The sequence below is a fragment of the Pectinophora gossypiella genome, chromosome 21 (assembly GCF_024362695.1).
Source record: "Pectinophora gossypiella chromosome 21, ilPecGoss1.1, whole genome shotgun sequence".
Taxonomy (NCBI): domain Eukaryota; kingdom Metazoa; phylum Arthropoda; class Insecta; order Lepidoptera; family Gelechiidae; genus Pectinophora; species Pectinophora gossypiella.
The window spans coordinates 12156552-12183160 of NC_065424.1; the positions used below are offsets into that span (position 1 = coordinate 12156552).

The 26609-nt window shown below is 37.1% G+C and overlaps 1 protein-coding gene across 1 annotated transcript in view; it reads left to right on the forward strand.

Annotated features, from left to right (window-relative positions):
• LOC126376606 (transcription factor AP-2-epsilon) overlaps positions 1–26609 on the forward strand; it is a 97075-nt gene that overhangs the window by 38873 nt on the left and 31593 nt on the right. Inside the window, exon 3 of the mRNA XM_050024102.1 lies at positions 26427–26573. Within this exon, the coding sequence (XP_049880059.1) occupies positions 26427–26573 (147 nt within the window). The remainder of the gene's footprint in view (positions 1–26426; positions 26574–26609) is intronic.

The following is a 26609-nucleotide window of genomic DNA, read 5'->3' on the forward strand; positions in this document are numbered from 1 at the left end:
TCATATACATAAATATATAAATTACATTGATATTTTAGGCAGTAAGCATGGTTTGATGATAACCTTTTGTCCATAAATCAAGAAAAAAGTACCTATATGTGCTACTCGTTGACTAGAGCTGGGTTAGCAAAGCAAGAGGTTATTTTAAAGGTCCACAACAGGGACTGTTTTGCAGGTGTCCAGTATTACATAGATGTTACTGCGTTAAATACCTCGGTGTGCTAATTGACCAGCACTTGAAGTGGGATGAGCACGTAGAGGCTATTGCGAAACGGATTAAAAGAACTTCGTACATATATCTGGAACTTAGAAATGTCCTGGATCCTAAGACCCTTATGACAGTCTATTGTGCATTGTCTCAATCCATTCTATTGTACGGAATATCGTCCTGGGGTGGTTGCTGTGGGGTAGTAATGGACCCACTAGAGAAGGCACAAAAGCTCAATCTAAAAATAATCTTGAGAAAGCCTAGACTTTTCCCTACAACGGAGTTATATTTGTTGAGCAAAGTACTTTCTCCTAGGCAATTGTATATTTGGCAGGTAATGGTTTACCTGGCTAAGAATGTTACGGCTATACCTGATAGCGAACCTGTAAGAATTTTACGCGCTCACACTGTGCGGCGCTTTGTGACTCCCTTCAGACGCACAGCAGCTGCACGCAGACATTTTTCCTCTATTGCACCCCGAATGTATGAGAAGTTGCCAGACGAAGTGCAACAGCAGATAGATCTCATTAGAGACCGAATATTGAACTCGCAGCCGTATAATGTTAAGAACATCAACTTTAAACTAAAACAGTTTCTATTAAACATGGATTTAGATGATTTTATGTATGCTTACTCTGAGCTTTTAAAATAATTTGTTTACAATGCTGTTACTAACTTTAGCATTATTTACTAACTACATAATTTTAAATTAATTACTAATCCTTTAATATCTATTTTAAGTTTTTTTTTGTATTAAAATTACGCCGCGCTGTCTACCTACTGAATATATATATTTATGTCATTGTTATTAAGACGAAATTTGTAGCTAACCCTATCACAGGCTTCGGTCTTTTTGGGTTGCTACTGTAACACTACATTAAAAACAATTTATCGCGTTAACACGCTCTTTTGGGTCTGTTTTGGATAGTGGTGTAAATTAGCTATAAGAACTTGTAATAATAATAATAAATAAAATAAATAAAAATCAATTGATATTGTAGTAAAAAATAAAATTGGTTTTTTTTTAAATTTAAGAATTTGAGTAGGTATCTAACAAAATCTCCGAAAAAAAAACACTTTCAATTATGATCAGAGGAAACTTATTGGATGTCAAAATACTATTTTAGTTCTAACATATTGCCATAAAGAAAAAAAACTACTAAGTAAGTATAACAAAATCTTTTAAGGCGAACCGAAAATAATTCTTTACAGCCTGTATTCGTCACGATTATAAAAAGTTATTGTCACTTATATCGACTTTTTGTTAGCACCTCTTTGGTGACAGCATTAAAATTTTACGGTTTATTGAGAAAGTGTTTAACTGGGCTTAATGCAATACAATACAATAAGGTTTACAGCTTATTGATTATTCTTTTAACAGTATTGTATCATAGACAGTTTTTAGCGTTAAATAATGTCATACTTTGAAAAATATTCTTTGTACAAAATTCATAGCAAGTAATTGAAAAAAAGTATTTACTATGGTTGAAATAAAATAAATTTATTAAATAATTCGTTTCCATAACAAAATATATATAAATTTACACACTTTCAACATGTAAAATCTTATTTATTTAATTAATTATAACACTTAGTTTATGTTATAAATCCGCATAAGCTCTAGACTAGGGCAGTCAGATAAGTACAGTCATGAGCAATATAATGTACCCACTTTAGGACTCTGTCGCACTAACATATTTGACATTTAGTGAGACTTACAGTTCAATTTGTCAAAAAAGTTAATGTGACATGGTACCAAAGTGTATACATATTAATGCTCGTGACCGTAAGTACTACTTATTGAAAATATTCCTAAACTTTTCTTTTCTTAACACAAGCTGCCAATTTATGATGGATACGATATTGAAGTATCTCTATCTCCTAATTATCACCAACTATGTCTATATCTAAAGTGTATTGACCTCCATCGCAAGCTAAAATATGTCATACAAAATCTCGTGGTCAATTTTTTACCTCGTATAAAACCTGTTGGTAGGAACTCGTATGATTGATTACTGTTCCGCATTTTGGAAATTGTTTCGGGTACTAAGTGAAATTTAGTTTTCACATGTCTTCAACTGGTTATTCGTGAAAAAAAAAACATATTTCCTACCACTTACTTTACATAACATAAACTGCCTATATACGTCCCACTGCTGGGCACAAGCCTCCCCTCAATCAACCGGAGGGGGTATGGAGCATACTCTACCACGCTGCTCCACTGCGGGTTTGTGGACGTGTTTTTACGGCTAATAGCCGGGACCAAGCAACGGCTTGACGTGCCCTCCGAAGCACGGAATCATCTTACTTTTTCGTACAATAAGGTGATTCAAGCCTGAAAAGTCCTTACCAAACAAAGGACAGTCTCACAAAGTGATTTCGACAATGTCCCCATTGGGAATCGAACCCGGACCATATCATGAGTCTAACGCTCTAACCGTGTGGGCCTTATATCCCGGGTCGGATTCTAAACCACTTCAATTCGACTTTATCAATGTTATTTCAAAACGCAGACCAAATGTAAACTAAGTTTAAATAAAATTCAGAAATCAGCCGGGTCTGCATGAGAATCGCGCGGCGCGCGGCCCTAATTATATTGAACGCTTCGATCAATACCCGTTTGACGTCCATCTACGTAGATAGCATTCGTATTGTTTATTGGTCCAAGCTGTCGATATAATTCGGTTGTCATGCAGACCCGGCAGAAATCGCAGGTATGTCAATAAATTTATTGTAAGTGGGTTGCCTAAAAAAATTCAGCCCAGATAATAAAATCAATCAATTAAGAAAATAATACATTTATTGACATATTTAATTGAATATAAAATACTTTTCATCCATTAACCAGCTCGGTGAAGGTCCTGCTATGGTGAGATCTTAGACTGTATGTACAGTCATGAGTCATGAGCAATATAATGTACCCACTTTAGGACTGTGTCGCACTAACATATTTGACATTTAGTGATACTTACAGTTCAATTTATCAAAAAAGCTAATGTGACATGGTACCAAAGTGTATACATATTAATGCTCGTGACCGTACTATGCACCTCTGCCTGCCCTTTGGTGAGATAAATTGGGCTCGCTTCAAGCTTATATTGGTGAGGGGTGGAGTGTGTCCCTTCTACATGTTTATTATATGCCCTTTTACTAATCAAGGAATCCATTTTCCACTTGGACAATATAACCAGAAGTTCTCAAACTAGGCTTGTGTGTTACCTAACAGTAACTTTTGTTTGACCGACTGGCTTGAAACTATCAAGTGTCAATAGGAAACAGCCAGTATGATTTCTGTAGTGGATCGCACTGTTGCGCCCACGCACGCCCGCCTCTTATGTGTAGCCAATACATTTCACAATGGTAGCCACGTCTTTCGATTACAACGGAAACTCGAGTAGTCTAACTCGATTAGACGTAAGTACGTAGTCGTTACATTAGTCACGTTATGGGCCTTTGGCGGCTGAATAATGGCACCAGGGTTGATGAAGTCGCTAATCTACCTCATAACCCACACGCTAGAAGAACAAGGGTCGATTTGATTTTTCTTACAACTCCAATAGAGTTAAGTTACAACTCGAATAGTTTAGTTATAACTCAAATAGAGTTTTCTTACAACTCGAATAGTTTAGTTATAACTCGAATAAAGTTTTCTTAACTCGAGTAAAGTTTTGTTACAACTTGAATAGAGTTATGCGCTTGGAAATCGAGAGAAACATTATTTTTTTGACATAACTTATTGTCAATTTACAAATATCATTGATATAATTAAATCTTATCTCACTCGAGCACAATTAAATCTTTTACCAAAAGTCTTTCTAACGAGAACCCATGGTACCTTCTAAAATTTTTAAGCAGCTCATCGATCGAATACCAATAATATGTGTCCGAATACACGTCTATTGTGTTTTCCTTCGCAACTGTATGATAGATAACATAGCTGTACTGTTGGTGGCCTCATGATAAATACTGCTTTCTTCAAACATTTTTTTTTAAATAGGCGCGCTTTTGACGACAATCTCCCCTGATGGTAAGTGCCGATGTGGTCTAGGATCACGCTTACCTAGCAAATGCCTATTCACTCTTAGGGTGGTATTAATAAACTAATCTCAGCTTCGAGACTGCCCTCAAGATCATGTCAATGTGACAGTTCTTATGTAAAACAGTGACTTGAGCACGGTCTTGAGGGCAGTCTCGGGTGAGATTAGTTTATTAATACCAAAAAGTAAGATGATTCCGTGCTTCGGAAGGCACGTTAAGCCTTTGGACCCGGCTATTAGCCGTAAAAACACCTCCACCAACCCGCATTGGAACAGCGTGGTGGAGTATGCTCCATACCCCCTCCGGTTGATTGAGGGGAAGCCTGTGCCCAGCAGTGGGACGTATTTAGGCTGATTATGTAGGAAAGGGGAACCGTGTCACCCCGAATTTAACGCAAGCAAAGCCGCTGGCAAAAGCTAGTTTAATAAGTATTATAAATCAAGTCATGAGTTTCTATCCGGAGCATTTAGTGACAATTGTGGGCAGTTGAATTACACTTTTTATCTTTTAATTGGTTGGTGAATAAGTCGATGTGTCGTAACCAGTGTGACCAATGCAACCACTTTAACTAAGCCTGTGAACTTGTAACGACTGGTTGTCTGGAGGAAATTGATATTTAGCAATAAGAACGCCTACTGTAGGTACTGAGCTATGTTGTCCAATTTGTTGTTTGAGAGTTTTATGTTGCATTATTTTTTTGGCAGGACTTAATGTGGGTTTGCCGCAGATGGTATTAACTACTTGGCCGGACAAATGGGGAGCGCTGAGGGCTCTCACCCGGTACAAAAGTTTTAGACAACTAGCATGAGAGGATTGTATTTGAAATAATTAAACGACTCTAAAACCGAGTGTAATAAGCGCTGAATGAGGGATATTGTCGATAGTCGACCACGCCGGCGCGGTCCTCAGTTTTTCAGTAGGTCTAACATGCGCTACGTGATAAAATTTACTCACGGTAATTTTTGTCGATTCTGACGGTATAATTAGATAGATAGATAGATAAAATACTTTATTGAGCACAATGGACACAAAATACAGAGATAAGAACAACATATACAGAAAAGCACAACAGGCGGCCTTATTGCTCATGCAGCAATTTCTTCCAGGCAACCTTTGGGTACAGGAAAATTTTGTACAAGTATAATAATAGCGGGTTAGTGCATTCTAACAAAATAAATAATTAAAAGAACAACCTACATAAAATAAGTACATTTAACTAGATATATATATATTATACATAAATATATATGTATACATATATATATATATTCCTTCAACAAGTTTATCCATGATAATTACGTTGAATAATTGATTCTGATTTCTAACAAAACATAATTTACTGTCCTGCAGAGCTAAAAAGCGCAAAATGATAAACTTCGATTCCATTGAATCGAATATTAATAATTGTACATACATACAATAACACTATGGAAAAAGGAAGGATGGTTTACATAAAAGAAGAGGAGCCAGAGTTCACAAAGTGCGCCTTCACTGGTCCTTGTTTTTTGTAATTATGTCGTTTTATCGATTGGTGTTAATATGTGAACCTAAATAAGTCATGTCGTTCTGTCAAAATACGAACAAAACCACGTGCCACGCATGTTAGAGAAAAAAACGAACTTAGCGAATTCGACAAAATTGATTGAATCGAAGTTTATCATGTTGCACTTGTCAGCTGTGCAGGACAGTAAATTATGTTTGGTTAGAAATCAGAAATCAGAATCATTTATTCAACGTAATTATCATGGATAAACTTGTTGAAGTACAATGTAACATTTTTTAATCTACGTCATTTCGCAAGGTGTTATGGCTGAGAAGAAATGACAAGAAACTGCAACAGCAACACATCTTTTAAATCAATGAGTATACATTACAAGTTATTTAATAACTAGAGGAACAAATTTGATACCAGACATTTTTTCATTTAGGTAATCATTAATCTTATATAAGTAAAAATCATTAATCTTTTTTACATAAAGTAAGTTTGAAATTTATTTTCTGACAAATTCAAAATACTGTATTTTATTGTAAAAACGTATACCCTACATAATAACAAGAAAGATGAATTAAATTTATGTATGTTTCTTTCTTCTGATCGTGTCGATGGCAATAAAAATGTGTTTCCTAGAACAAACTAAATTCTTACATGTTTTTTACACAAACCCTTAGATAACCTAGTATATAAGTTTTGTTATTAACAAATTATGAGTCCTAGTAACTTGAATAAAGAATTTTAATAAAATAATAATAAACCCAAAACATAGCAGAATCGAACTCCCAACACACAGTAGCGTAACCATGGACAAAAATTTCATCAGTGACACCCATACATACACACGGTACTTGTTTTATACATACATATTATAGAAAGTTGCTCCCAAATCAGTTGACTTGTCAACATTGCCCAATACTAACCATCTAAGTTACCATCGAAATCCAAATACTACTTTCGAATTCATACCTTATCTTATACACTATAAGAGGGATAGAGAAACGAATTTATTTCTAAGAGATATGAATTAACTTTGTGAGTATTTGATTGGGCCACGCGGTTTTTTCGGATATAAATTTGAATATAATAAATGTGGCAGTAATTTCGAGGCGCGATAAATCAACGATAAATCGTGTAGTAATCTCGAGATTAGAATTGACACAGTTGCTTACTACACTTAGTTTCATTTTGTTAATACATAATTAATTCTTCTTCTTCTTATCATGTGGGTTGTAAGATAGATAGATAAAATACTAAGAAGGAAAAAAAATAGGAAAAAAAGAAAATAAAAAATAATAAAAATAGAGAAATAGGAAGGTAGAATACTAGCCTCAAGAACCCTGGTGTCAGGGTTATGTTGAGCCGCCAAAGGCCCCTGACATGGCTCATGTAACGACTACTTACATCAGGAAATATTAACCGGGGCCAACGGCTTAATGTGCCTTCCGAAGCACGGATCATCTTACTTTCGGACAATCAGGTGTACAGCCTGTAATGTCTTAACCAAACTAGGGATCACAAAGTGATTTTTTTGATATCTCCCCACCGGGATTCGAACCCGGGGCCTCTGGATCGTGAGTCCAACGCTCAACCACTGGACCACAGAAGCCGTTATTAATTAGTAATACATACGTACTAAAACTCACGCCCGAGGTTCCTAATAGGATGGGCAGCACGACAAATCACAAGACAATTCTTATTAAGCTGTTGTTTCCCAATTTGTAATAAATAAAACTACTTACTTGCACTTGGATACTTGGATAAACTCCTAGAAAGTTTAATAATAATAAAAAAGTTTATTTAGATAAAACCTATGACACACATATACATTTACAACATTAAAATATACGCACATTAATATTTAGTTGAAAAACATAAAGGTACCGCAGCTCATCAAAAAAGTCCAGGGTTCAGTGAAAATTTACCCAGAGGGCAACACTGATTTTCATCCCACGCCCAAAAAGTGTCTGCTTAACATCTTAAGAATTTCGTTAATATCCACTTGGGAATGGTGTGTTTTTCAAATAAAACATTATTTCTCAATGGTTTGTTAATTTATTGTCAAATTGGGTCGTGTACTAGGATCAAAATGAATTATGAAATTCTGATTACTAGATAAAGACAGATCTATAACTAACGAAAAACATTTTCTTATTTCTATTTAACTTATTTATGAATTTTAATCAAGAAAAACGTAAATAATGAGTCCGACATTTTATTACGTTTTTATATGACGTCACAGTGTGCTTTTTCATACAAATTCTATAATAATTTCGTGTTTTGACGTTTAGTAAAAAATAACTTGGCTATTATAGTATTAACATCTCAGATTTTGAATGCTATTAACCTACTAAATGTAGTTACAAGTTGTCTTATGTGATCTTGCGTAATCTAGTAGGGATTACAGGCATGAATTAACTGTCACACAATTTCTTCGTCTACCCCGTATTTCACTTAAACTTTTCTACTAAGTAATGTTAGATAGAAAAGAATCGATCGACCTTATATCGACTTATCAGTCGATATCATCACTAATCATAATCGTCACAACACCAGCTTACGTACTTTGACAGATCTAATTCTTACCGCGCTTTGAGACGATTGTAAAACTTGTTGAAATATAATCAATAATTTTGTAGCGTCCTAGGTCAAATATAAATTATGAAATCCTGATTAATACTAAATAAAGGTTCTGGTGACAAAAAACGTTTTATTTTTTCTATTTAACTTATTTATGATTTTTTAGGGATTACAGGCGTGAATTAGCCGTCAGATATTTTCATCTTCCCTGTATTTCGCAAAGCATGAAAATCACAAGGCCCGTACAAGGCAACCATCAGTTGACCCGGCCAGTATCAATCTCGCTTCTCAGAATAACGGCGCTCGAGCACTTTTTACTTTTTAATGCGTTCCTTTTACGAAATTCGAAATTTTTAGCAATTAACTCCGCAAAGGTTACTCTATACAATGCTTAAGATTTATTTGTGCCTTATATTTTGTTTAATCGATCAAATATACGTCCCCATACAAGCACACTAATATTAAAAACGAAAGTAACTACGAGGGGAGGTCAAAAAGTTCGCGGAATGGAGGGGTTGGAGGGGGTTGGTTTGCTCGTACAGGTAGCCGCTAGTTGCACACCTCATTAACAGTATATGTACCAAGTTTGAAGCAAATCGGGTCATTAACGTTTGAACTATCGACCAGCAAACAAGTGAATCGGGAAGAACTCAGCGAATATGGAGAAAATTGAACACCGCGCCGTCATTAAGTTCCTCACCAAGCAAGGAAAATCCGCTCAGACGATTTTTCAAGAGCTGTTAGCAGTTTACGCGGACTCTGCCCCTGGTAAAACCATGGTTTACAAGTGGCATAGTCTTTTCAAGCAAGGAAGAGAGTCGATTGAAGATGACCCCCGCTCCGGACGGCCCATTGAGGCCACCACACCGGAAATCATCGAAAAAGTAGAGAAACTTGTATTAGAAGATACCCGCTTGAAGAAGAAGCAGCTTGCAGCAATGGTCGGTGTATCCGAAACAAGTATTTTAAATATCCTACATCAACATCTTGGGATGACTAAGGACAGCGCAAGATGGGTTCCAAGAATGCTCACGCCACTTTAAAAAAGCGAGCGTGTCGAGTGTTCTCGCCAGTTTTTAGAGCTCTGTGGAGAGAATAAGGAAGAAGTTATGGCCCGGATTGTTACTGGAGATGAAACCTGGGTTCACCACTATGAACCTGAGTCGAAGCAAGAGTCGATGCAGTGGCATAAAAAAGGCACACCTCCTCCAAAGAAGTTTAAGGTGTCACAATCGGCCGGAAAGATCATGGCCACTATTTTTTGGGATACAGAAGGTATTTTGCTGATTGATTATAAAGATCGTGGTGTGACTATAACGGGACATTACTACGCTTCTTTACTGGATAGATTGAAAGAGGCTATCAAGGAAAAAAGAAGAGGAAAGCTGTCAAGAGGTGTGCTCCTTTTGCACGACAACGCACCCGTCCACACGTGCCATGTTGCGACGGCTGCCATTCACCGATGCGGGTTCGAAAAATTAAACCACCCGCCTTACAGTCCAGACTTGGCCCCCAGCGATTATTATTTGTTCCCAAAAATGAAAAAGGAACTGCGTGGACGAAAATTTGGCGATGATGAAGAAGTCAAGTCTGCAATTTCGGCCTATTTTGACAGCAAAGAGAAATCTTTTTTTTATGATGGAATAAACAAATTATTTGATAGATCCGGAAAATGTGTTAAGGTTAAGGGAGAATATATTGAAAAGGAAAAATAGTTTCGTGTTTAATTTCGACCCCCTTCCCCCTCATTCCGCGAACTTTTTGACCTCCCCTCGTATGTCTGTCTGTTACCTTTTGACACTTAAACCGCTGAACCGATTTAGATGAAATTTGGTATAAAGATAGTTTATTACCTTAGGAAGAACATAGGATAAGTTTTATCCCGGAAATCACCCCTTATGGGGATGAAAAGGGGATGGAAAAAAAATGCCGCGTGCGATAGCCGAAGTCCACGGCAACGTCGCGGATGGAATTCTATTCCAACGAATGAGTTTCTAAAGATTAAAATACAATAATGATATAAATATAATATGTATATTACCTAACCTATAAAACGGTACAATGCAGTGGAGATGAGTAGGTATAACAGTTACCAGTAGCCTGCAACCCGGGGTCAGGGTCAGTGGGATAACCAACTCGTGCGCATGTATGTGGGAAGCACGATATTATAATACAATACAATATAGGTACCTATTTACCTAAATAAATTATTGTTAAAAAAGATATATTTAATCGCTTACTGACATTCGAAAATGAAGTCATTATATCGCTCATAATAAATATCCGTCTCAAGACTGTCAAGATACAAAGTATAAATACTGTAATCCTAAAATCCAATACATAAGTAAGTACTTAAAGTATGTAATAGGTTAATAATAACAATAAATCGTAATAAATAACACATGTGCGCACAAATATAGAACATACTCAATGAATCTGAATTAAATTTTGAACGTCATTAGACAAATAAAATTCGTATTTCCGGACCCGGACGCATTCGGCACCCCGCCATCTTGCCTCGGGCGATCAGCCAATAGGGGCACGTTCTTTATTCAAAAATTCAAATCAGGCCTATCTTACAATACGATTTTTTTATTATTATTTTATTTCGTTCCGTTTTTTGCACTTATTTTTTAATTGGCCGGTCCTTTTTGGAGTACATACTTGAATTAACAGCTATTAAAAATGTGACCATTTTAATATTTAAATAAAACGTACCTACTATTCGTTACAATAAAAATCAGCGTTATAACCTATTTTGCTTCATGTTACCATACATTCATAGAAATTCGTTTTAAGTGTAGTGATAAAAGTAACTTTTGATTTATATAAGTATGATTGTTGTGATAAGTATGCATTTGAAAACTCAAAAACTTTAGATTTTTTTGCAAAGTAACTCACAGGAACATCTTTTTGTAACAAAAAAGTGAGTACTAATGACATTCGGTACTCGATACCTACTTATATGACATTTCCCTTGCAATATAAAGTAGATACATAACATATATCTGAAATATTAGACCTTAACCAGAATTCTCCTATGAGCCGAATAAGTACTAAAATGTAATATGAATAGTAATAGTAGGTACTCTATCGATCAAGTCAATTTGTTATAAGCCCGTAGGCTATATTAGACTCCATAGCTATGACCCCTCTTTGATTCTCTTCATAACCCATCTAAAGTCCCTCTAGTTCTACACACCCTTTTAAGACCCCACTGTAACTTCCTAATTCAGAATATTACGTATAACGCCACTGCGTAGTTAAATTATTTTATTTATCTATAGATTAATGTAATATTGCCATAAAACCGCTCCATATTCCAAGTTTATCGTACCGTTACAGATGATAAAGTTACAACAAGCATAAAAAAACTCAATTTTCATACTAGTGGCAACACTGGTTAATAAAAAACTTTAGTTGTTTCAGTGGCCAATTACAAAAACGCTACTTCTTTTTTCAAATTCTAACGCCTCATCATTTAGAAGCACATGTGTATGTGTATATAGAGTAATAAAAGCTATTCGCAGATCTAAACGCACATAATGGAGTACTCTGTACAGTCGGACGAACACCAATCGGCGGTCGTCTGCCATACCTACTAATTAGATAGCGTGTAGGGTGGAGTCTCGCGGTACTATCGGTTCTCGAAATTAACTCACTTGACATAAACAGCCTTAGACCCGTCTCAATACCAGTTGAATTTATTTAAGTTGGAAGTAAAATCCGTGATAACTCAGTTCGGAGAACACGAGACTTACTTACATCGTATCACTGGTTCGAAATGTTCGAATCTCGACTAGAATCCTATACAAAAAAAATCAACTCTTTATAAATTCGTCTTTTATGAGTTTGAACTCATGTTTGGATCATATATAATATGCGGCTCTCTAAAACCTTTTTTACTTTTGGTACGTGCGACCTTGGATAATCAACATTGTCTTAAAAGTACATTTGTAAATAAAAAAATACTGTAAATCTTTTCATGAAACAGAAATTATAAAAAGTACTCTGACGCACTACGCTACTGAAAATGAACTTAGAATTATTCCTGAGCACGCTGGTTCATCGCGATGTTTTTTTTCTTCAAGCAGAGCAGAGCATATTCAGAGAAATCAGACCGCACTCTAATCCCTCCAGCCTTTCGTCTAACATCATAACTCATGATAAAGTTACCGAGAGACTTACAGGGCCACGATCAGACCAAAAATATATAGTTGGCGCTGTAAACATTGTCTTCGCTTAACCTTCTAATTTCATGGATTTCAGTCATATGCGTAATATATCTTTGTTTTTGGATATTAAATGATGACCCTTGTTAATACAACCAGGCACAATACATCTTCCAACCATTAATTACATGTTAATTGAGCAACATAATTCTACACATAATAATCTGATCCAAATACCTATCAAGCAATATTTATTTTCATAAACATACCTCTGCCGTTACATTATATTTTTTAATAAGTAAAAAGAAAAGTTTATTTAGGTAAAATCTACGACACACATATACATTTACAACATTAAAATATACACACATTAAATTAATAAATACTTATGTTATTACTTACTTATATTATTTATATTAAGTACTTATGTTATGGTATTTTTTTTCAGGGAACGTGGCGAAAGTCTCTCATTAGAGTCACTCTTATTTTTATTATCTGGCATAATAGACAAATAGTAACACAGCTAGTGCCAATAAAAAAGGGTAAGAGTCACACACAACTCACATCGCCTACAGCCATCGTAAGGTCAAGCCTCAGGGCGCAACCCTCCGGCAGTCTACTACAGACGCCGCGCGCGATAACTCGTCAACGCGACGCGATAATATTTAATAGTTACAAGTGACAAGGCTGTATAGCGAAAAGTCTCTGCCTGTAAAAACAAACGTTAGTGAAAAAAATCGTTTTACATAATTTGAATTAGGTACATACCAAAGAGAATGTAATCACTACGTTTATTATATAAACCCGGGAAACTTTGTGAAATAAAATAGATTCGCGGCGTATTTGAAAATAGACATTTTTTTACCACACGCGTATCCTACATCGTTGCCGTTATAAATATTGAAAAACTTTATTCTAAAATGTTATTTTAAAAGATAAGTATGTATTTTATTAGGTGCGATTAGCATAAGATACCTACCTAACTTGGCTCAATCGCGAAATAAAAACACAGTGTCTACGAAATTAGAATGTAACAGAAATTGAATTACTTATATGTTAATTAAATATAATGTAATAAATAAGGAAAGCATAGGAATGATAAACAAAATTAAATGAAAAATACTTCATTATTTCTTAAAAAAACGTTAAAATCGTATCATCCAACAGAGCTATTTACTCAATTAACATCAATATTTTCAATTAACCCATCATCATAACTTTTCTAATCTTTCTTTAGTTTTCGACACTATTCAATTACTTACCTAACTTTTTAAAAGACAGAATTTCTCTTTCTAAAATTTACATATTAATTGAAGAAATATTTTTAATTGAACTGTAATTAAGGATAGGTTACTTAAATAAATCATAATAAAAATTCTTAAAATAAAATCGATTTTGCCCTAATTTAATCGACGCATACCGTTACATATCGATTAATTAAAACAATCTGTTAACTATCGGTTTATGTTATTGTAATTATTCTATTAAACAGTAAGAGTTTTCAAATTCGCCGTGGATAATCGATTTTGCTCGCGCAAGCCAATGTAACCACTAGAGAGGTGCACGTATCGATGGAATTTTGTTGATGATACGTACCTAATCATAAAGATTGCTTAACAAGTCTTATCTATCTATTAACTGTGAGATACCTATGTAGATGGCACATGGTGCTTCGTCGATCAAAGGATTATACACTACATACCACCACACTTCTGCTCCATTGTATGCATGGTATTGGAATTGATGAGAAATCGTCCAAAGCCGAGCCAATTTGTCAAAGTTCGTTTTTTAAATTGACCCGATCGGACATCACCAGGGGAGGGAGTCATAACCAACGTTCAAACCACAGGGAACTTACCGGCTCTCATCCGGACTTATCATACTTTCGTAACTTATGTGTAACATTTACGGACGATAAGACTCGTAAAAACATTTATTTAGACCAAGTTCCATCCTACTTTAAGATGGCTGTATGTATCGTGATAATCAAAATTATCGATAACCGGAATGAAGAATAACAGCCTAACACTAGTCTATAAATAAAAATATTCCAGTAGTCTCATTCAGAGATCAGCGACGGAGAGCAAGAGGGCAATTTAAAAAGCAATCACTTACCAAACGCAGCCGGATCCGCCCGCCTTTTAGGAACCAGTAATTGTCGATACTCGACATAATTTACATATTGTTTCGCGGCTTTCACCTCTCTACTGGTCTAAATAAAAAGTCTGGTTTAAACAAAGACAAAAAATAAAAAAATATATGAAATCGTATTAAAAATAAAGTGATAAAAATCATAGCCAAAGTAGATAAACGCAAAATAGTTGTAATTTACTTTTTAGTAAAAAAATAAACATCTATAAAATAAGAAATTACAAGACAAATAAAAACAAACCAAATATGCATGAAAACAAGAAGATTAAATTTTATTAAGTATTTATTTAAGTGATATTTTATAAAACAAAACAGCATTTTTAAAAGTAATAAATGCTTTTATGTTACTCAAATACGAGGACAGGTTAAAACGAACACTAGTTTAGCACTTTGACATTTAATAAGAAACATAATGAGTTTTAATAACAATATTTGAAATAAAATTTACATAAATATAAGAACATTTTTAAATGTACTTACTTCCATATCTACTTACATTAAGTCTATAAGTTAACTGCAAATAAAATAATTTTTAAACTAAAAGAAAACGAAGTACCTTAAGTGGTGTTAATAAACTTTTTGTGTAGCACTAAAATGGTACTAAAATGTAGTAAACAATAGTGAATTTAGTGTACATGTAGTGTTTAGTGTATTTTTTTTTTGTGAAGTGTATAAAAGCCGTGGCACTGGCGTACGTGGACTTATCCAGCGTGATTGAGGTGCAGGTAATTTAAATTGGTATCTTTTATTTTGACATAAAAAAAATCAATCCGTAATAGCCCGGTGGGTACATACAACAAAAATCACTTTGTGATCCCTAGTTTGGTTAGGACATTACAGGCTGATCACCTGATTGTCCGGAAGTAAGGTGATCCGTGTTTCGGAAGACACGTTAAACCGTTGGTCCCGGTTACTTACCGATGTAAGTATGTAGTCGTTATATGAGTCATGACAGGGACCTTTGGCGGCTCAATAATAACCCTGACACCAGGGTTGATGAGGTTGGTAATCCACCTCACAACCCACACGATAGAAGAAGATGAACCGAATGGTAACAATTGATCCTGATCAGCCCATTCGCCATATCGTCACTTTATAGCGAAAACTACGTAAGCGCCTTATTGAAAAAACACATTCTGATGTGATTTCCTTCAACGCAACCTTGATTTCTATCAATTAATGTCATTCCTGGTAAAACTTTACTCCGTAATTTTTATCTGGATTATAACTAGCTTGGGCGGAAGGCCAGAGGGAAACCACTGCCCTATTTTTCTTGGTGCTGCTTGGTGTTGGGTTAAAAAGGCCATATCGAAGCAATTCATCTAACAAAGCAATACAATTTGACATATGCGCATATAAAAGTAAGTGCGCAATGCAAACAAATGTCAAATAGCAATAATGCTTTTTTAGATGAATTGCTTTCATGTGGCCTTTTTAACTCCCCTGTTAAATAATACAATTCATCAATTTCATGAAGTGTAAGAAACTATTTATAGCAGTGCCTTGAAAACCTTATCAACCAATTCACAGCATTAATTTACCTATTCAGATAAATAATTAAATTACAACCAATTAACAACTTTGGCCGCTGATAATAAAAATGTTGTAGTAATAAACCAAATGCTACAACGGTAGAACTGACAACGTATAATTATAGCTAAATCCAGCACATTAGGGCAGCCATGTTGTATTTTTTCTTTTTAATCGAATTAGTGCTGTCATCGCTACGATTAATAGTGGTTTCGGTTTGTTAATTACATACGAGGGGAATAAAACAAGTGCCTTTTGAAAATTATATAACATAGCTCACGACTTTATTCTCAAGGGGGTCAAAGGAACATCTAACCTTCCCTTGTCCGTAAGCCTTGGCGACTTACGCCCATTCAAGAACAAAGTAAGACCCAAAGGGGGTGAGGTCAGCGCCTGATACGAATTGGTGCGGGGCGGAGAGTTACCATTCTATATGTAGTGTATGTGTGTGTGTGTATATGTGTGTAGTGTGTGTGTGTATTCATTATTATATGGTTATGCTATGTCATACAACTTCATACAAATAATTAATGTTATGCACTATAATGACAGCTAACCTATTAATTAACCCATGTACATACTTAATCTCAAGCCCGTAACTTCGTTGATACGAACTAAGATGGATGGATCTATGATGCACCTTATGGCGACAAGAGATCAGCCTATTAATATACGAACATACATTCAAACGCTTAAATGACGTATGTTGTTTGGTGCTTCTCCAATCGCCACCATACTAGTCCACATTCATTTCCACATGTTAATGAGACAGACACGCCGATCAATCGTACGCATTGTAATAGAGATACAGCTAATACACATACCGATTTTGATTAATGACGGGACCGGTAACTGTAAACCGTGTTGCAATGTCGATATATCGATATCGACGGTTTTGGATTGATGCCCGCTCTATTTAGAATCGATTTAGAAAAATGTTGAGGTTATTTTTTGGCTAATTTTTTATTATCTAAGTTCGTCGATTTTTAGTTGACGCGAACTATCAAGATTGTCTAAGTTCTTATTTCTTTTTACATAATTTATATATTCATTTCTAAATAATACATTTCATCATCATCATTACTAATTTAAGAGCCACGCTCTTGTCGGTGAAGCATTCTCCATTCTTGTCTATCAAAGGCCAATTCCTTCACTTCCTTATAAGACACGACGTTCACCTTCTCTTTGTGTTTATCTGTTCCATGTAAGCTCTTCTTGGTCTTCCCCTTCCTCTCTTGCCTTGTAGCTTTCCTTCTATGATGTTTTTAATAAATTCGTCGTGTCTTTTTAAGTGAAACACTTATTGGTTTAATTTGTGCCAATAAAATGGTACATACATACATACATGAACTCACGCCTATTTCCCACCGGGGAAAAAAAATAATATAATAATGATAATTTTCAATAAAATGGTCTAGGATGAAAAGCTTTTAACTTAAAGTCGACATTTAAAAGTGACATTTAAACTTAAAGTCGTAAAACCGAGTGTCCTTTTAAATTCCAAACCCAAAATATTGTTTTTTTTTCTGCATACCTTCCCGGCGATGTCGCAAATGTCTTCCTTAACATGATGGACTGTCCATACGGGCGACGCGACAGGCTCAGTGGTGTTTCCGGCCAAGTAATTAATGCCATCTGCGGCAAATCTACAATATGTCACGTCAAAAAAAACAAAATTTTTGACGTCACGTGGCCGTTCCCGGAAAAAAAAGAAAAGGAAGTGCGGTAAAAAGGCGCAAAACTTACTTAAGTATGTAAAAAGAGCTTTATAACCTAATTTTAGGCGGCCTTTTCATTTTGTTAGTAAAGCAATGACAGCAAAGCAGTGTTACTTGTGTTCTTTAAAATTGATGAAAGAAGACATCTAAGCAAGAGAACGATCTCCGTGGTCCAGAACCAACCTCATCAACCCTAGTGTCAGGGTTTGTTTTTTTTTTTTGTTTTGGTTTTCCCCGAAGGGTAAGGCAAAGGGAACTATGCCCATACAGCCATGTCTGACGTATTTTTTTTTCTTGATGATTAATGAAATGATGAAAGGTGATGATGATGAAACCTAAGCCCCCACCCTCGGAGTAGACTCCTACTCCGAACCCCAAACGAATTAACTCAAAAGTCCGCATAAACTTTTGAGTTATGAAGCGGCTTCCCGGCACGAAGCGAAAATAGGCAGATACACTTTGTTTATTGAATACTCCAATATAAGAACACTCGCGAATGTCTTCCGACTAACTTAATGCGATCATTAACCACAAAACACCACTTCGTATTAATTATTTAGATTACTCAATGAAGAAAGCAACTGTCCCGTTCCCGTTTCCCGCCGAAAAGCCGTGTCAGGGTTTGATGATGACTTTTTTCAAATAGCAAATACACGTCATAGGAATGTATAGGCACTTCTAATACACAATGAAAATATGATACGATATAATGGAACCTCGGTGACCCTAGCTGACCCTGTAAATAAACAATGGCCGAACTTTCTCTGGCTGATAAAAACTCGAATATATCTTCTGGTAATCAAGATGGTAATGACAGACGTACGGTATAACATACTTTATTTTAGTACAAACTTTGACATCCGATTTTGATTGAGATAGGGATGCAACTCAGGATTGTAATCTCTTTTTTTTTGTTTTGGTTATCCCCGAAGGGTAAGGCAAAGGGAACTATGCCCATACAGCCATGTCTTACGTATTTTTTTTCTTGATGATTAATCAAATGATGAAAGGTGATGATGATGAAACCTGAGCCCCCACCCACGGAGCAGAATCCTACTCCGAACCCCAAACGAATTAACTTAAAAGTCCGCATAAACTTTCGAGTTATGAAGCGGCTTGCTGGCACGAAGCGAAAATAGGTAGATACACCTTGTTTATTGAATACTCCGATATAATAACACTGTCGCGAATGTTTTCCGACTAACTTATACACAAAATACCACTTCGTATTAATTATTTAGATTATTCAATGAAGAAAGCAACTGTCCCGTTCCCGTTTCCCGCCAAAAAGCCGGATTGTTGATTGATCTCCTTGAAGGTGGACAGAGTAAGGGTGTTACCAGAGCAATGGATCGATCGTCGATCGACGAACATCGTTTGTTTTGGTTTTCCCCGAAGGGTAAGGCAAAGGGAACTATGCCCATACAGCCATGTCTTACGTATTTTTTTTCTTGATGATTGATGAAATGATGAAAGATGATGATGATGAAACCTAAGCCCCCACCCTCGGAGTAGACTCCTACTCCGAACCCCAAACGAATTAACTCAAAAGTCCGTATAAACTTTCGAGTTATGAAGCGGCTTCCTGGCACGAAGCGAAAATAGGCAGATACACTTTGTTTATTGAATACTTCTTTATAATAACACTCGCGAATGTCTTCCGACTAACTTAATGCAATCATTAACCACAAAACACCACTTCGTATCAATTATTTAGATTATTCAATGAAGAAAGCAACTGTCCCGTTCCCGTTTCCCGCCAAAAATCCTCAACGAACATCCTCAAAGCAATGCCTTTTTTTTGCCCTTTCGGGCAGGTAAAGGGAACTTAGCCCATACAGCCTAGTCTTTGGTCATCTTAATCTTTTTTGGAGAAGCACTCAGAAAATGTATTCAGTCTTCACTCTTTCAGAGCAATGCCGCGAGGTGTTGTTGCTCCGTTACGATGTCGGAGTTACCTACTTACCTATGCATGCAAATATTATAAATGCGAAATAAAAGGTGAAAAAATACATATAGGGTGTTAGTGACATCGTACCGAATACTGAGGGGGATGATTCAGACCATGATTCTGAGTTAATATGAAGTGGAATTTTCCGTCGCAAAGTCATGATTTTTATTTGGCGTTTTTTTAATTATTTTTAATTCTATACTTTTGCGATGAAAAATTCCACTTGATGTTAATTAATATTGAGCTAAAACACCCCCCTCAGTATTTGTTACAAATAGCCAAACAAGTAGGTACGATGTTATTGACATCGCAACAAATCTGAGAGGTATGATTCAGACCATGATTCTGAGTTGATATCAAGTGGATTTTCCCGTCGGAAAATTCTTTTTTTTTTTGTTTTTTAAATTATTTTCAGTTCCATACTTTTGCGACTTTTGGAATTATCGGTCAGAATCATGGTCTGAACCATATATATTTAATACTTGAACTTTTCTACTAATACGAATTACAGGAGTCAGTTTCTGTATGTACGTATTTAATAATTTGTAACTAGGTAATTGAATTCGATCATCCAAAGCCCATCCAAGGCAATAATGGGAAATAATTAGAAGGTGAGCACGGTGCGGCGCACGCGCATAATATTAAGCACACTTATAAGTGTTAGAAAATTATACACATGAACAACCGGATGTTGTATATGTACCTATTAATAAAAAGATATATACAGGGTGTTAGTGACATCGTAACGAAAAAAAAAATGGAACGCCTATTTTATTGTACTAAAAACGATGGTGGGTGTTTTTCTTGTCGCAAATGTTTAATTAAGATTTTCAATTTTTACTGTGCCGCAATGTAAGTCGAACAACGCGCCACACAGACGCTAAACTTACGCGCGGCTACGTTACGCGTGTGAGATACGATGTTGATATCTAGGTAGGAGTTTTCATTCTCTTGTATTTAGATGCTTAGTAGTGGTTCAACGTTTAAAAATGTTGTTTGTTGAAGTAGAACACCTACTGCCACGATTTTTCACGCACGGTACCTACCTACCAGTTATTAAAACGTTCCTAACTTATTAACAATAAAAACCCTACTCTTGCCTTACCTTAATTGTTATTCCTTCGGATGAAGTACCTAGGTAGGTACCCTAGAACATGTCACGTCACGTAGGTATGCAACATCGCGTTTCCTCCGCGGTAGGTAGGTATCACACGCACTCACAAACACAACACCTTGCTCTTTAATAAACATCAACAATCTTCCATACTTTTGCGCAGTAAATGGTCTATGATCTATCATCATAGTCGACACTACTCATTTACAGAATGAAACAAACACTCACAAACACGAAAAAAATATCCTCGAAAAACATCACGCGATTCGGGTCAAGCTTAGTATTCGACTGAGCGGAAGCGCGCGGCGGCGTTAGCGCAAAGCATCAAAGGCGCCGACTAAGGGCGCCGACGACGCACCGGCCGCGGCCGCGTCGAGCCGACGACTAGAGAGAGAGAGAGAAGTATGTTTATGGTGCAAGTGACAGAGAAAGAAATAGTATCTGTTCGTATGCCTACTTTATTGGCGAGCGTTGCCCTTGACCCGTGCGCCGGCTATTCACCTGCGCATAGCTGAAGTTGTAGATACGTTATTATTATTATTGATGACATTGATAAAATTTAATAATTAGTAATTTTTATTTGTTTATTTTAAATGTGCGTTCTATGCAGCTTAAAACACAATATGGGACTGAAAAAAATCTATTATTTTTATGAATTTGGCGACAGGAAACTTCACTTGATACCTATCAACTCAAAGAAATACCTAGTATCTGTTCGTAATGCCTACTTTATTGGCGCGCGTTGCCCTTGATCCGTGAGGCTATTCACGTCCGAGTATCCATCAAGACAGATCAAACAAGCCCTAACTCGGAGGTCTTGCGTCCCAGGATCCTTTAATTATGTCTTAGAACCTTCTTGGCCTATGTGGTCCAGTGGTTGAGCGATGGGATGCGGAGGGTCCGGGTTCGTATTCCGGTGGGGACATATCACAAAAATCTGTTTATAAGGCCTTTGGTTGGGACGTTACAGGCTGATCACCTGATTGTCCGAAAGTAAAATGATCCGTGCTTCGGAAGGTACGTTAAGTCGTTGCTCCCGTCTACTAGGTACTTATGTAAGCACGTAGCCGTTACATGAATATTGTACACAGAACAGGATAGGTTTAATTAGTTCTTTACTGATGATTTAACAATGAGATTTAAAACTACGAATAACTTAGTACTTAGTACCTCGGTACGGTACCAACATGTAACAAGAAAAATAAGATCACTCCACTCGGACAATTTTTTTCTTTGAACATGCCGACATTGCCTACGCGGCGGAGTTGCCGAACTATCGATAGGTATTATGGATTATCAATTGTTGAACTTGAAAATTGTCTAAACTATCGAAAGTAGTGATAGTACATTTAGATCGATACTAGCGATAGTACCGATAGGTCTTGCTTTGTAACAATAATGGGTATTGATCTAAAAGATTTATTTATTTTCGATTTTTGTGTAGCGAGGTTTTGCGTAGGTACTTACATACTAAGTTGGTGGATGGTTGACATAGTAGGTAACTAATTACCTAATCTGTGGTGGTTGTGTTAGTTGGTTGTTAGTTATTCTAATGACAACAAATAATACAATTATTTACTGTTTCAACTGTTTTAGGTAGATAATGGCCCTGATTCCTATGAGTAAATGAATGAATAACCCGGTCGAATCAAAAAGGTATCTCGCTGGTAACTTAATTCTGTCGGTTGTTTTAGATTTCTGCTTAAAATTGACGTGTATTCCATAAATTTTATGCCTGTTGATTATCCGTCCATTTAAGAATAAGAATAAAATAAATTTATAATTTACGATAGACAGAGAAAGAAATAGGATCGGTTCGTAGTGCCTACTTTGTAGGCCGCGCCGCCGCCGCGCCGCCGGCGTGCGGCGCGGGGCGCGCGGAGCGGGGCGTGCGGAGCGGGGCGCGCGGCGCGGTGCGTGTGGCCGTTGACCCGTTCGAGCAGCTGTTGTCTCCATTACATCGAAAATTTTCGATAATTTGTCATTATTGTTTTTTTAATTGAAATTTGGGTTCTATGCAGCTAAAAGCACAATATGGAATTGAAAATAATTAAAAACAAAACTCAAAATTTCATGAATTTTGCGACGGAAAATTCCACTAGATATTAACTCAGAATCATGGTCTGAATCATCCCTTTCAGTATTCGTTACGATGTCACTAACACCCGGTATAGTACTAGGTATAAAAGAAAAACTTGGTATATTTTTTAATAGTTTTGGAACTTTTTGTTGTGTTTAAGTTTGTACTCTTAACCCATTCGAGAAGCAAGCGATACAAGGGACCACAAAACAAACTTATTAATAAAATCAAATAAGAAAAAAAATCCAAGTCATAAAGCTGGATGAACTGAGTACAGTCATGAGCAATATAATGTACCCACTTTAAGACTCTGTCGCACTAACATATTTGAAATCTAGTGAGACTTACAGTTCAATGTGTCAAAAAAGTTAATGTGACATGGTACCAAAGTGTATACATATTAATGCTCGTGACCGTACCCACACCTCACCTAGCTTTGCCTCAGGTAGTGAGCCGTATCGCGGTCTATAATGGTCGAGCCAACTGCGTTAGTGAAAACTACACTTAAAACAAATACGCGGTATAATTAAAACACAAAAGCTTGGTATGTAGATTATTTGAGAGCCTCATTATGGAGTTATAGTCACACTTAATGTTTAGCCGATTAGAAAGGGCTGACAATGGCACCAAATGAATAATCGACCTTATAGAATGTAGTTCAATTGCTAAACACACGGCATCAAGCAATGGTATCAAGTATCAAAGTTGTTGATACACTTTCCTTGCTCGATTATAATTTATACGACGGATGTGGTGAAACTAGGTGTCGATAGGCGTCCGATTCGATAATCAAAATTAAATGTTACTTGCTTGCTTCATAAATATAATAAAAGTAAATAAATTTCATCGTCATTCATTTAACCACACTCTTGTCGGTGCAGCATTCTCCATGCTACTTTTTTGAAGGGAAAATGGGCAGTGGTTTCCCTCTTGCCTTCCGCCCGCAGTGCTCTGCCTGAAGCGAGTGAGATGGCGCCCAGAGTAGTCTATTCCAAAGCCGTACTAGGACTCCTCCGCCTCTGAATAGTACTAACAGTTACTGCTGCCCTCTATCAGATTTCAGGGTACTTACGGGTTTAAATAAACTTAAAGTAGGTTTTTTTTTTGTGACGTGGAGCGCCATTTTGAACCCCGGTACCACACTTGCACCAATGAGTTATTAATTTATCTCAAGTGCAGTTTTCCCTAACACAGTTGGCTCGATCATTATAGACGGCGACACGGCTCAAACCTATCACATTTTTCTTCTTATATCGTGTGGGTTGTAAGGGGAATTACCAACCCCATCAACCCACCAACCTCAGCAACGGCCTCCGTGGACCAGTAGTTTGAGCGTTGGGCTCACGATCCGGAGGTCCCCGGTTCAAATCCCGGTGGGGGCGTACCACAAAAATCACTTTGTGATCCCTAGTTTGGTTAGGACATTACAGGTTGTACACCTGATTGTCTGAAAGTAAGGCACGTTAAGCCGTTGGTCCCGGTTAGGTACTACTTACTGATGTAAGTAAGTGATCGTTACATGAGCCATGTTAGGGGCCGTTGGCGGCTCAATCTTAACCCTAACACCAGGGTTGATGGGGTTGACCTATCACATTGAATAGAAAACTCGGTGCTGCGTTGGTACTTAGTTTATGCGATGGATGGGTGTCTGACTACCCCAATTGGGATATAGTCGTGTTATGTTATGTACAGTAATGTAATCAAATACTTCTCCCTGATCCAATTCCTACAAGCTCAGTAGTCATTATCTTCAAAGCCAAACGCATTATCTCACCTCATAGGAGCCGCATCACTACATATCATAATCCGAACTACATTTTATTCTAATTCTCACTTCGCGTGTCTGTGGTTGTAATAAAAAAAAAGAATATCATTACCAACTTTTGTCTATGGCGTACAGTCGTCAACGATGTTGCTACATTCCTCGCTATCAAACTGCAAAGAAATTGTAACTATATCTCTTGCTATTAAGAACTGTAATTCTCAAAACTTTTATCGGGTATATGTAGGCACTTTGTACAGCACATGTGCTTAAGTTTCATAATTAACATCTAGATATATTCGCTTGTTAAATGGACGCTTAATTTGTTGTTCACAATAGTTCTTGAGTATAATTTGGTGTGCGGTAATGTTACAACAGCGGTTTTCAAACTTTACATGTTCACGGTACACTATTTAATATTTTGTCTTAGCGGATAATTCTCCTCTTTTAATCTCTGCCGCACATTAGAGAACCAACTTAAGCTGCTATTTCTTATTTCGCACCCACAGGTTGTAAGGTCGATAACCGATCTCACCAACCTTGGTGTCAAGGTTATTATTAAGCTACCAAAAGTCCCCTAATATGGGTCATGTAACAACTACGCACTTCAGTAAGCAGCGTGCTCAGTGTTAACAAAAGCTTCTTGGATCCAACACAACACTTGTGGCAATTCGTTAGCAATACAATCACAATATAGTACGGTAACTCTCCGCACCGCACCTATTCGTACTGGACACAGATCTCACCCCCTCTGGGCTTTACTTTAGTCGTAAATGGCCGATAAGGATTAAGCGGGCGCGCAGACTGCAAGTCTAGCTCGCAATGATGCGTTAGGTAACAGATGCTAAGAATGCCATTTTTGTATGGCCTGTCCAATGTGGTTAATGCTTCTTGGCCCTGGGGCCCCGAGGGCCCAACTCAGGGCGCGTGAGGCACACTTTGGGAACCTCTGTCCCACAGCATAAAGGATTGAACTGTTGACTGGTTAATTAGTTAATTATAAGCTCTTCGCTTTTACCGGCCGGTTGAGTTTTGAACAGAGAATGTCGTGCTTAAAAAAGTTTCTTAAAAGCTGTAATTTGATCTGTAATTGAGAGAAATGTAGCCCTTCAAAACTTTGATGTTTACACGTCAATATTTCGCTGACGTAATGAGTTAAAACAACGATACAATATCTGCTCACTTCGACTTCCGCCTATGCAGGTCTGGCCGGTTAGGTAAAGACCTTCGTGGTCCAGTGGCTGAGCGTTGGGCTTACGATCCGGAGGTCCCGGGTTCGAATCCCGGTGGGGACATATCACAAAAAACACTTTGTCATCCCTATTTTGGTTAGGACATTACAGGCTGACCACCTGATTGTCCGAAAGTAAGATGATCCGTGCTTCAGAAGGCACGTAAAGCCGTTGGTCCAGGTTACTATTTACTGATGTAAGTAATCGTTACATGAGCCATGTCAGGGGCCTTTTGCGGCTCAATTATAACCCTAACCCTGGTATTCCACCTCACAACCCACACGATAAGAAGAACATAACGGACTTCTCATCCGCCTAAAACTACTGCCCTTCTAGGTCCGAAGTCCTCTCTTGTTACTTGTTAATCACGTTACTAATGTGGATATCCCTTCGCTCAGGAGCGTTTGGGGGGCGGAGGCCTGGGCCTGGCCGGCGGCGGGTTCCGCGGCGGCGCGCAGCCCTCGCTGGCGGACTTCCAGCCGCCGTACTTCCCGCCGCCGTTTGCGCCCGCGCCGCACCCCGCCTCGCCGCACCACCAGCAACAGGTAAGCTAGACAACCATAGCCAAGACAGATAAAAAA